Here is a 13,105-nt window from a genome sequence, read left to right on the forward strand (position 1 = left end):
TTCCAAGTTTGGGCTAGCTACCACCATAGCCAATGCTTTCTTTGCTTGAAGACTCTTTTGTCTTGATGAGAGTGCCTTTGCCTTTGGTGCCTTTTCCTTTGTTGCTTTTGTTGCTCCCTTAGTCCTTGCCATTGATGATTAAACCAAGAAAAGAGAGAAAATTTTCAATTTTCTAGTGTACCCAAATCGATTTAAAGATGAAAGGCTTTGCCTTTATGAATTCAAAAATCGACTCAAAGGTTGAAGATTTTGTGCTTGGTTTTGATTTTTGTTGAAAGAGGAGTGATTAATTTGTTGTTAAAAGGATGTTTTGATTTGATTTTGGTGAATGTTGTTGAGGAATCTTGTTTTTGGGATGGAGAGGATGAGGGTTTTGGAGTTATGGGGTTTATGGGTAGTGTTTTGAATGAAGAAATGAAGAAATGAATGTGGGAGGGATTTATAATAAACCCGAAAAATTTGAAATACAGGGGGAAGACGGGCGGTTTTCCTTCGGGACGCCCGGATTCTGCCTGTTCTGGGTTTCAGAATTCTCGCCTAAAGACGGGCGGATTTGAATAAAGACGGGCGGATTTGAAAATGCGGGACGAGCGTCTTTCAGAGAAGACGGGCGGATTCCTTTACAGGGATTTTTCTTGTTTTCTCAGCCAAAAAGACGGGCGTCTTTCAGTGAAGACGGGCGACTTTTTGAAGACGGGCGGATTATATTGTAGGAGGCCCGGATTTGTTGACAGTCACAAAATTTCAAAAGTTCAGCTCATGAGGACGGGCGTCTTCTGCCCAATATGCCCGGATTGCCTGAAGACGGGCGGATTCTCCTGAACTCGCTCGAATTCTACCCCTTTTACCCGGATTCAGTTCCATCCGTGTACTTTGCATATCCCTTGTCATTTTTCATTCTTCAAAATCTCGTGTTCTTCGTTGTGGGGGCACTACTAAGGCATGAATAGCCTAGGCAATTGCAATCCCCACACTAAGCTAAAGCACTACGCATCAATTGAAATCATTAGTCCCTCCCTCACTTCTCTCAAACATGATAATTATCTTGATCAAAGTATAAAAATCAAAAAATTACAAAAATGCAATTCAAGAATTAAAATGCAAGTTAGGGAGTTAGAAATATTTACAAATGGTGGTTTAGGGAGGACTCCACCAAACTCTCATTCTTGATGAGATATCAAGGGGGCATGTTCAAGGTGTTGTTGATGTTGCTCAACATCTTGAAAAAGTAATCAAAAGCTTGTTCATTGTCATGATAAAGTTCTTCAATAGATCTTTGCCCTTGTTGTCGGTCTTGATCGATAGCATTACCAATATAGGGATTGAAAATCCCTTCAAACTCGTCGTCCTAAAGACCACAAACTTCATCCACTTGATCACTCAAGATCTCTTGAGTTGATAGAGACAACTCTCCCAATTTCTTGTCTTGGCCAGTGAGGCCATCCTCTTCTTATTTGCTTGAATTTGATGAGCTTTGCAAGCTCTCTTTGTTACAATTCACTTGCTCTTTGAATGGAGCATCTTCAATTTTCTTCTTCCATTGGAGTTCCGACTTCTTCCTATCATCCTTCCGGCTATAATGATCAATCATAAAATATGGTTCATGCAAACGTGGAGCTCTCATGGTCTTGTCAAGATTAAAAGTTATACTCTCATCTCCCACTTCTAGAGTGAGCTCTCCATGTTTCACATCAATCACCGCACCCGCGGTGTGTAAGAAAGGTCTTCCTAGGATGATTGGAATGTTGGAGTCTTCTTCCATATCAACAATGACAAAGTCCACCGGGATGAAAAACTTCCCAACTCGTACAGGAACATCTTCCCATATCCCTAATGGTGTCTTCGTCGATCTATCGGCCATTTGGAGTGTGATATTGGTGCATTTAAGCTCTCCCATCCCCAACCTTTTACTCACCGAGTACGGCATAACACTCACACTAGCCCCTAGATCACATAAGGCTTTGTTGATCGTGGTGTCACCAATGGTACACGGTATTGAGAAGATTCCCGGATCCTTGAGTTTTGGAGGTGAACTCCCTTGAAGTATTGCACTACTCACCTTAGTGAAGGCGATAGTCTCAAGCTTCCGGATCGACTTCTTCTTTGTGAGGATGTCTTTCAAGTATTTCGCATAGGCCGGCACGTGATTGATTAATTCCGTAAAAGGAATTGAGACTTCCAAATTCTTCACAATTTCCATAAACTTTCCAAGTTGGTCATCAAATTTGGGCTTTGCTTGACGACTTGGAAAAGGAAGTCTAATCACAATGGGCTCCTTCTCCTTGACCTTGTCTTCATTTTTCTTTGAAATTTCTTCTTTTGATGGTTCTCTATCCTTGGAATTTTGCACATTTTCTTCTTTGTCACTAGCTTCCACCACTTCATCCTCAACTTGCTTCTTCGGTGCTTCATACCTTATACCACTTCTCAAGTGAATGGCACTAACCGTTTCATGTCTTGGGGGATTGCCTTGAGGTGGTAATTGCCCCTTTTGTCTTTGTGAGCTTGAAGATGCTAGTTGAGTCAATTGGATTTCCAACATTTTGGTGTGAGCTAGGATGTTGTTGATGGTGGTTTCCTTTGCTTGACTATCTTTTTGCATTTGAGTGAAAAATTCTTGTTGATTCTTTTGCATTTGAAGGACTGCTTTTTGAACATCAAAACCTTGGTCATTTTGTTGATTGTATGGATTTTGATTTTGGTAACCTTGGTTTTGGTTGTAAAAGGGTCTTTGATTTTGGTTTCTCATGGGAGGTGGGGTGTATGTTGTTTGAGGGTTTTGAACATTTTGGCTTTTGTATGAGAGATTTGGATGGAATTTGGTGTTTTCATTGTAATAGTTGGAATAAGGGGTACCACTCTTGTATGCTTGGAAAGCATTCACTTGTTCATTTTTTCCCCTACATTCACTTTGGTCATGTCCCAAAGTTCCACAATTCTCACATATCCCACTTGGGATTGATGAAGATGCCGTCATGGCATTAACATGATGCTTTGGTGATTTTGAGGCTTCTTCAAGTCTAGCCATAGCTTTTTCAAACTTCAAATTGATTGTATCAATGTGAGCACTAAGTTGAGCACCCAATTGAGTAACGGAGTCCACTTCAAGCTTTCCTCCCCTAGTAGCCTTGCGAGGTCTACTATATTGTGAGTTATGGACCGCCATTTGCTCAATTTTGTTCCAAGTTTGATTGTCATCAACTTCGGTGTACATTCCATTTGATCCCATGTTGAGAATGTTCCTTGAATCTTCATATAGACCGTTCCAAAATTGTTGCACCAAGAACCACTCGCTAAGTCCATAGTGAGGACATGAGCGACAAATTCCTTTGAACCGCTCCCAAGCTTCATACAAAGATTCTTCATCCCTTTGCTTAAAACCCATAATTTGAGCTCTTAGCATGTTAGTCTTTTCCGGTGGGTAGAATTTTTTGTAGAAAGCTAGAGCCAACTTCTTCCAAGAATCAATTCCGAGAGTGGCCTTATCAAGGCCCTTCAACCATTGTTTCGCGGTGCCAATCAGAGAAAAAGGAAATAAGACCCATCGAATTTTGTCTTGAGTTACACCGGTTTGAGAAATCGCATCACAATAGTCACAAAAGGTTTCCATATGAGAATGAGGGTCTTCACTAGGCATCCCCCCAAATTGGCTCCTTTCGACTAATTGGATAAATGCGGATTTAGCAATGAAATTTCCGGTCAAATGTTGTGGTGTGGGAGTACCATTGGGTAGGTTCTCCTCGGTGGGTACGGAATGTGATGAAAACTTAGGCATTGTGGGTTGATTTTGTGGTTGATTTTGTGTTGGGTTCTCCTCACCTTCTCTTGCAAAAGGATTGATGAACTCAATAGTTGGTTGAATAACCTCACTAATACCTCTCAAATTTCTCCTAGCAAGTCTTCTATTGGTTGTCAAAGTTCTTTCAATTTCATGATCAAAAGGTAACAAATCACCTTGTGACCTGCTAGACATGCAAAATATCAAACAACTCGAAAACAATTAGAACAAACCTTGAGGAGTTTTACTTCCCCAAGGCAAAGAAAGACACAACTAATAACAATATAAGAAAATCTAAATCAAGTTAACATAGTCTAAGCAACGGCGCCATTTTTGGTCGGGCTAAATCTTTTCGGTAACTTGTCGTTAGGAGTACCTAGACCAAAACACAATTTATAGCTTCACAAACAACTCTACAATTAGAAAAGAGGCAAGTAAAGGTCGGATCCCATGGGACGGGAATTGAGATGAGATTTCTATTGAAACTAGTGGTGTCTTAGGGGTGTCACAATTTGAGTTGATGTAGAAGGTCACTAAACTAAATAGCAATGAAAATAAACAAGCAAGATGAATTAAAAGGGTTGTAAACAATTGATAAAAAGCACTAGGGTATCATGGGGTCATAGGGGAATCAAGGGAATTGATCATACAAACATGTTCTCAAATTATAAGCAAGCGATTATTGTTGTGATGGATTGAGTTGGGGTATATCTTACAATCCTAGGAAAGTTTGGGTCCCGGAGCCGAATCGATTAGATTGTACAACACCTACAAGTCGACTTAGTCTTTCCTACTCAACAACATGCATGGTCTAATGAGACTTGAGTTGGTTTATGTCTTACAAGTCTCATTGAAAAGATAGGTGATGGGTAAAAAATGCAAGGATTCATAGGCTCGCATTTCATCAAACATAATATGTGCATGAGTTGAGATCAAAACAAGCAAGCAAATAAACCATGAAAGCATATTAATTTAAGCATGAATCATTCCCCATGTTGGTTTCCCCTAATTACCCATTAACCCTAGCTAGGTGACTACTCACTCATTATCATGTTGAACATGCTAGCAAGGTTGTCAATCATACCAACAAAGTGAAACATGATGAATAAATGAAAGTAATTAGCAATAATTAAAAAGGGATTAAGAGAATTATACCTACTAATGATTCCAATAATAAAGCAAAGAATAAAAGAAGTACTTGATGCTTGATTGAGAGGTTGTCAATCTCCCAATAATAACCCAAATAATCTTCAATTACCCAAAATAAAGGATGAACAAGAGAGAGATTAAGGAAATGAAACTTGTATTAAAACTTGATTAATTGTTGATTACAAAACTAAAGAGAGATTTGATTGATATTAACTACACTAAGAATTGGTAAGAAGAACATGCTCTTCTAATTAGACTAATGGAGTATTATAGTGGAAATTAGGTGGATGCATTAGGGTTAACTAAGGCCTTAAATGACGATTAAGTCCCTACTTAGGGAAACGCCGGTATTTTCTGAAGGAAGGGCATCTTTCTTGAAGCTTGAAGAAACGAATTTGTGCTGTCTTAGAATCCGTGCGTCTTAGGCTCGGGACGGCCGGATTCAGGAGTCTCTGCCCGGGCGTCTTTGGGAGAAGACGGGCGTCTTCTGGTGGCTGCTGCCCGGGCGTCTTTGGTAGAAGACGCACGGATTGTAATGTGGAGGACGGGCGTCTCCTTGGCAATCCGCACGGATTGTCATGCAGCGTACTTTCTTCTTCTTTTCTTCCCTTTTCTTCATAAAATCCTTGGGGATTTCCTCGGGAATGCAAGGATCTTTCCTCATCATTGCCCAACTACTATAATATGTACAAAGGCCTTCTAATCTTGTCTCTCCTTGATGCTTGGTTATTGAATTCAATCAATTTAGTCTTATTTTGCCATGAAAATGCAAGGTTTGCACTCCTTTCCTACCAAGGACACAAAACCTCAAAGAATATGCAAAACAAAGAACTAAAGACAATAAATGACCCAAATATGCACTAAAAAGCATGGGAACAAGGCTAATTCGGGGACTAAATATGCGCTAATTATGGTCACATCAAATATTGTTTGTGAAGTTATAAATATTGCTTTGGTCAAGGTAACTTTTGATGACGAGTAACAAAACCGACGAACCAAAAATGGCGCCGTTGCCGGGGACGGTGTTAACTTGATTTGATTTTCTTTAATTATTTTTAGTTGTGTCTTTCTTTACCTTGGGGAAGTTAAACTCCTCAAGGTTCATTCTAATTGTTTTCGAGTTGTTTGATATTTTGCATGTCTAGGAGATCACAAGGTAACTTGTTACCCATTAGTCTTGAAATTGAAAGAACTTTGACCAACAATAGAAGACTTGCTAGAAATACTTTGAGAGGTATTGGTGAGATTGTGGACATTCAACCAAATAATATTGAGTTCATCAACCCTTTTGCAAGAGAAGATGAAGATATCCCAACACAAAACCAACCACAAAATCAACCCACAAAGCCAAAATTTTCATCACATTCCGTACCAACCGAGGAGAACCTACCAAATGGTACTCCTACCCCACAACATCTAACCGGTAATTTCATTGCAAAATCCGCATTTATAAAACTAGTTGAGAGAAGTCAATTTGGGGGGAGGCCTAGTGGAGAACCTCATTCTCATATGGAGACTTTTTGTGACTATTGAGATGCGATTTCTCAAACCGGAGTTACTCAAGACCAAATTCGATGGGTCTTATTTCCTTTTTCTTTGATTGGTTCCGCGAAACAATGGTTGAAGAGCCTAGATAAGGCCACTCTTGGTATTGACTTTTTTTTTGGTAACATGTGAGCATTTTTATATATAATAAAACTTCCAAAAGGATATTACAATCAGCACATGTATCAGTTTTCTCTAGCAAAGCTAAGTACACAAATTACATTGAATGGATAGTAGACTAAGCCAAGTACAATCAGTTTGCTGCACAACAGAATGCACATTATGTACAATTCTATAGTGCAGCTGCTACTTAAGAGCTGTTACCAGATGCTCATGCCTTCGAAGTTGTAATTCCATCCTGCAGTTGTTGCGTTCAGTCCACATAATGTAGCACACAGCCATCCTTACCATTCTACAAGTCTTCCTCTGCAGCTTCGAATAATGGGTCATAGGGCCATTAAGACGAAGACAGAGCCACTGCTCAATACAGTCAAACACCTGAGTACTGTAAACACAATCTCCAAAGAGGTGTTCATGAGTTTCCTCCCCAACTTCACAAAGAATACATCTATCAGACATACAGAAGCCGAGCTGGTAAAGTTTAGCCCGAGTATTTAAAGCCTTCTTCTGAATCAACCAGCCAATGAACGAGTGTTTTGGTAAAATCCAAGTATCCCATACATCTTTATACCACTGCACATGAGGGTGTGATCCCTGCAACCATTGGTACCCAGCACCCACTGAATAACTACCAGGGGTAGCTATCCAAGAGCTGTTCTGAAATCCACTTTCCAGCAAACCTTTTACACGACAAATATTTCTCCAGTTCCAATTGGAATCAGGAGGAGGTACATAAGTGTACCACTGTGCCCCTTTCAAATACACATGATCAATCCAGAGGACCCAAAGCCTATCAGCCTTAGTATATAACCAATTAACAAGCTTACCTACACTTGCAGTATTCCACACCCCAGCTTCCTTTATACCCAGACCACCCTCTTTTTTGCTACAGCAGATGCCATGCCATGAAACCAAAGGTGTTCTGCTATAATTAGACTCTCCACACCATAAGAAGTTCCAAAAAATAGCTTCTATCCTCTTGATAACCCCTTTAGGAATTAGGAATATTGAACCCAGTAATTATGAAGTGTGTTGAGAACAAAATTTATAAGAACAAGACGCCCTGCATAACTAAGCTTTCTTGCTCCTATGCCTCTAACTTTAGCCACAATCTTCTCTAAAAGCACATTACAGTCAGATTTAGTGAGCCTACCAGGTTGGATGGGGACACCCAGATACTTGAAAGGTAGATGCCCCTCTTGGAACCCTGAAATCTGAGTAATATCATACTTCAATTCTTCAGCTACACCACTGAAAACCACTTCAGACTTGGATGCATTAACCTTGAGTCCAGAAGCAGCAGAGAAGGTTGCTATAGCTCTCAGAATAAGCATAATAGATTTAACATCCCCTTTGCTGAACATAAGCAAATCATCAGCAAATAACAAATGAGTTAACTTTAGGCTCTTGCAAATGGGGTGATAGCTGAAATACCAATGATTAGTTATAAAATCCATAATTCTAGTCAAATACTCCATACACAGACAAAATATTAGAGGGGAAATAGGGTCCCCTTGCCTTAACCCCCTTCTACCCTTAAAATATCCAATGTGGGCACCATTCAGGTTAAGGGTATAAGATGGAGAGGAAAGCCAGGCCATAACAAGTAACCTAAATTTCTCAGGGAATCTCAAGGCCTCTAACATCTGATTCAGAAATGGCCACTCTATAGAGTCATAAGCTTTCTGCAAGTCTAGCTTAAACATACACCTAGGTGATGCTCTACCTCTGTGATACATCCTTATTAGGTCTTGACAGATCAAAATATTCTCAAGAATACTTCTACCCTTCACAAAAGCTCCTTGGTTCTTACTGATAATATCAGGTAGCACCCTGACCAACCTATTACATAGAATCTTTGAAATAGCTTTATAAAGAACATTGCAACAAGAGATGGGCCTGAAATGTTTAACAATAGTTGGTCTCTCATTCTTTGGTATTAAGGTGATAATGGTAGCATTAATTTGAGACAGTAGCTTCCCAGTAGAAAAGAAGTCACAAACAGCATCACAGATATCACCCCAAATAATCTCCCATGCATCCCTATAGAATTGGCTAGAGTAGCCATCTGGTCCAGGTGACTTGTTTTTAGGAATGCTGAAGATACAACTCTTCACCTCATCAGGAGTGACAGGTTGAGCCAAAATATTCCAATACTCCTCAGAACAGCATGCCCCTCTTCTAACCACATTAACATTAACCTCATCAGTAGCAGTATGAGACCCTAGGAGATCAATATAGTAGTCCAAAAAAGCAGCTTGTATAGAAGATCCCTCAGTACAAACTATCCCATCTTTATCCTCTATTTGGAACACCTTATTGAGCATCATCCTTTTTTTAATGATATGATGAAAATACGAGGTATTAAGATCCCCTTCCAAGGACCACTGTATCTTAGCCTTTTGAAGTAGAAAGCTATCCCTAGCAGCAATTAGCTCCTTCAAATCATGAGATAAATCCACCTCCTGCTGTAATAAATCAAGATCACTATGAGTAATAATTAAGGCTTTTTGAATAGTTTCCAAAGCCAGACTAGCAATATTGGTATTATTCTCAATATCAGAAAAGCACTCTCTATTCAAACTTTTTAGGACATACTTAAGAGCCTTGAGTTTTTTAACCACAACAAACATCTTAGCGCCTCTACACCCATTAGTCCAAGACATAGCAACAGAATCCTTAAAAGTGGGAGCACTACCCCACATATTGAAGTATTTAAAACTCTTCTTACCATCAAGCTCGGTATTATTATCCATAATAGTGCAAGGACAATGGTCAAAAAGCCCCTCAGGGTGAAAGTGAGCAAGGCTAGTACCAAAATTGTCCATCCACTTTTGATTTCCCATAACTCTATCCAACCTACTATACACTCTATCACAAGGGCCTTGCTTATTGGACCAAGTAAACAAAGCACCAGTAGCAGGAATGTCCTCCATTTCACAAATTGATACACAATCCTGAAAATGTTCCATTTCAGCATCAGAAGTATTCCCACCAAGTCTTTCAACAAGAGATAACACAGTATTAAAATCCCCAAGCCACAACCAAGGATCATTACACTCACCAGCAATCCCCTTGAGAATATTCCAAATCTCTACTCTTTCATATAAACCATTAAAGGCATAGACCATAATAAACAAGAATTTTTTTCCATCAGTTTGAGAAGAAACCAACATATGAATGTGTTGGGCACTATAAGAAAGAAACTGAATATCAAAGAGACTAGGTTTCCACAAAATCCATATTCTACCACCCTTATGCCAGCTGCAGTTAGTGGAGACACTCCAACCATCACAAATAGAGGTATCACGTTTTAAAAGAGTTCCAGGTTTAAGCTTTGTTTCAAGCAAGCCAAATAAACCCACCCCATTATTGTGCATAAACCATTTCACCACTCTCTGCTTATTCAGGTCATTAAGACCCCTAACATTCTAAAATCCAATGCTATGCATGGATATTGGAAGAAGGAGGGTCCTTACCACTTTCCACCACCTGTTCATGTGCAGCAACATTATTTTTAAGAGCATCCATGAAGGTGTAGTTGCTAAATTTCCCAGACAGTTTCACTCCCACCATTCCATCCTGCCTATTAAGTATAATAATTTGTTTCACAGGGGTAGACCTAATAATAGGAGAATTCCTGACATTATGCAAAGGAGGAAAATTAGTAGGAGTAAGAATAGGAGGGGTTTGAACACCTGCAGGCACAGGAGCTGGTTTCACAATAGGCCTCCATTCAGTCCTCTGCTGGGGTTTAGAAACCTTCTTAGGTTCTTGTGTATGTATTCTCTTCTTACCACCAGGTTTCCTGCACTGAGCAGCTTCATGGCCTATCCCCTTGCAACTTGTACAAGAAACAGGGCGCCACTCATACTCCACAGTAACAGTCACCACATTCCCAGATTCATCCAAAAACTTCACTTTCTCAGTGAGCTTTTCATCCATAGGCACCTCAATCATTATCCTTGCAAAACTCAGGCGGATTTTATCTTGTGTATCCAAATCCATCTTAACATATTTACCAACCAAGTTGGCAATTTTAGGCAAGCATGACCCCCAAAACTTCAGGGGGATACCATGGAGTTTGACCCACACAGGCACCACCGCAACCTTTTCTTTTACCATCTCCATATCCTTGACCCATGGCTTAATAATAACAGGTTTATTATCAAACATGTAGTAACCAGATTTCAACAGAGCATCTTTACCACCAGACTTAGTAAATCTAACAATAAAGACCTCATTATCAAGGAAGGACACCCTATCAATCCCAAAATGATCCCAAACACGGTACACATAATCTTCAAAAATATCCCACGGCGGATTGGCACCCAGTATATAACAAGTAACAGAGTTAGTCCAGAAATCTACCTCAGTTTTGATGTCTTCATGGGAAAACTGAAATAAATCTGAAACATCCTACTCCTCATCAATTGTTTCCAATACTATGACGTCCTTACCTCCTTTTCGCATCTTCCATCCATCTGTATCTCCTGGTTCAGCTTCACCAAGTTTCAGAACTGGGATACCCTGAATAGCATTGATGGACTTTGTTTTACCCGTATTAGATGATGAAGGAACAAATGTATGATCTTTCGAGCTAGAATCCTCAGATGAATGTAAGATAGAAGCTTTAGAAGATTTGATAGCTGATTTAATAGCAGAATATAATGGCGAAAAGCGATTTTGTGTGAATTTTAGAGCCGTCATTATTACAATATTATTAGGGTTTATGATAAAAGAGCTTTTCTCTCTCTAACTTTCTCTCTCATGATTTCATACATGTTCATTAACATTGGTATTGACTCTTGGAAGAAATTGGCACTTGCTTTCTACAAGAAATTCTATCCTCCGGAGAAGACTAATATGTTGAGAGCCCAAATCACCGGGTTCAAACAAAGGGACGAGGAATCTTTGTATGAAGCATGGGAGAGATTCAAGGATAATTGTCGATCTTGTCCACACCATGGACTTAGCGAGTGGTTCCTTGTACAACAATTTTACAATGGTCTATATGAAGACTCCCGAAACATTCTCAATATGGGGTCAAATGGTATGTTTACCGAAGTTGATGACAATCAAACATGGAACAAGATTGAAGAAATGGCGGTCCATAACTCACAATATAGTAGACCTCGGAAGGCTACTAGAGGAGGAAAGCATGAGGTGGACTCTATTACTCAATTGGGTGCTCAACTTAGTGCTCACATTGACACCATTAATTTGAAGTTTGAGAAGGCTATGGCTAAACTTGAAGAGGCCTCCAAATCACCCAAGCAACATGTTAATGCTATGGTAGCATCATCATCACTTCCAAGTGGAGTATGTGAGAGTTGTGGAACTTTGGGACATGACCAAAGTGAATGTAGGGGAACAAGTGAACAAGTGAATGCTTTCCAAGCATACAAGAGTGGTACCCCTTATTCCAACTATTACAATGAAAACACCAAATTCCACCCCAACCTCTCATACAAAAGCCAAATTTTCAAAACCCTCAACCAACATACACCCCACCTCCAATGACAAACCAAGCTCAAAGAACCTTTTACAATCAAAACCAAAGTTATCAAAACCAACCTTCATACAATCAAACAAATGACCAAGGTTTTGATGTTCAAAAAGCGGTCCTCCAAATGGAAAAGGACCAACAAGAATTTTTAACTCAAATGCAAAAGGATAGTCAAGCAAAAGACATCACCATCGACAACATACTAGCTCACAAGAAGATGTTGGAAACCCAAATGTCTCAATTAGCATCTTCTAGTTCACAAAGACAAAAGGGGCAATTACCACCTCAAGGTAATCCCCCAAGACATAAGTCGGTGAGTGCCATCCATTTGAGGAGTGGTACAAGGTATGAAGGGCCGAAGAGGCCCGTTGATGAAGATGTTGTGAATGCTAGTGACAAGGAAAGAGTTGAAGACTCTAAAAAAGAAGAAGAACCCACCACCATTCAAGAAGTTTCAAAGGAGAATGAAGAGAAGGCTAAGGAGAAAGAGCCTATTGTGATTCGACTTCCATTTCCAAGTCGTCAAGCTAAGCCTAAGTTTGATGAACAACTTGGGAAGTTTATGGAGATTGTGAAAAACATGGAAGTCTCAATTCCATTTACGGAATTGATCAATCACGTTCCGGCCTATGCGAAATACATGACAGATATTCTTACAGAGAAGAAATCCATCCGGAAGCTTGAGACTATTGCTTTCACTAAGGTGAGTAGTGCCATCATACAAGGAAGTTCACCTCCAAAACTAAAGGATCGGGGAAGTTTCTCTATTCCATGCACCATTGGCGATACTACAATCAACAAAGCTCTATGTGACCTTGGGGCAAGTGTGAGTGCCATGCCATATTCGGTGTGCAAAAGGTTAGGAATGGGAGAGTTCAAGTGCACTAATATCATACTCCAAATGGCGGATCGATCAACGAAGACACCTTTAGGGGTATGGGAGGATGTGCCGGTAAGAATTGGCAAGTTCTTCTTCCCGGTGGACTTTGTTATTGTTGACATAG

General features: G+C 39.9%; 1 protein-coding gene and 2 non-coding genes across 3 annotated transcripts; 1 reads left to right on the plus strand and 2 right to left on the minus strand.

Annotated features, from left to right (window-relative positions):
* Nucleotides 1–3,296: 3,296 nt before the first annotated feature.
* On the plus strand, nucleotides 3,297–3,403 carry LOC141639379 (small nucleolar RNA R71). Its single transcript, XR_012542499.1, has one exon. It is a non-coding gene; the product is annotated as a small nucleolar RNA R71 (small nucleolar RNA).
* Nucleotides 3,404–6,778: 3,375 nt separating this feature from the next.
* Nucleotides 6,779–11,302, minus strand: LOC141639376 (uncharacterized). The gene is made up of 4 exons (XM_074448524.1): nucleotides 11,053–11,302; nucleotides 10,085–10,959; nucleotides 7,686–9,990; nucleotides 6,779–7,581 (listed from the first exon to the last, which is right to left on the minus strand). The coding sequence occupies exons 1-4, from the start codon at nucleotides 11,300–11,302 to the stop codon at nucleotides 6,779–6,781; spliced, it is 4,233 nt and encodes a 1,410-aa protein (XP_074304625.1).
* A 156-nt stretch (nucleotides 11,303–11,458) lies between these two features.
* On the minus strand, nucleotides 11,459–11,565 carry LOC141639380 (small nucleolar RNA R71). The gene has a single exon (XR_012542500.1). It is a non-coding gene; the product is annotated as a small nucleolar RNA R71 (small nucleolar RNA).
* Nucleotides 11,566–13,105: the final 1,540 nt, after the last annotated feature.

The sequence above is a fragment of the Silene latifolia genome, unplaced genomic scaffold (genome assembly GCF_048544455.1).
Source record: "Silene latifolia isolate original U9 population unplaced genomic scaffold, ASM4854445v1 scaffold_359, whole genome shotgun sequence".
In the NCBI taxonomy this organism is placed as follows: domain Eukaryota; kingdom Viridiplantae; phylum Streptophyta; class Magnoliopsida; order Caryophyllales; family Caryophyllaceae; genus Silene; species Silene latifolia.

Bases quoted from the DNA above. Each gene is read 5' to 3' on its own strand.
- LOC141639376 (XM_074448524.1), bottom strand. From the start codon at position 11,302: ATGACGGCTCTAAAATTCACACAAAATCGCTTTTCGCCATTATATTCT. The intron at 9,991-10,084 runs GTGGTGGAAAGT...CTGAATAAGCAG, and splicing joins ATGTTGCTGCACATGAACAG to AGAGTGGTGAAATGGTTTAT. The intron at 7,582-7,685 runs GCATAGGAGCAA...TAATTCCTAAAG, and splicing joins GATTGTGGCTAAAGTTAGAG to GGGTTATCAAGAGGATAGAA.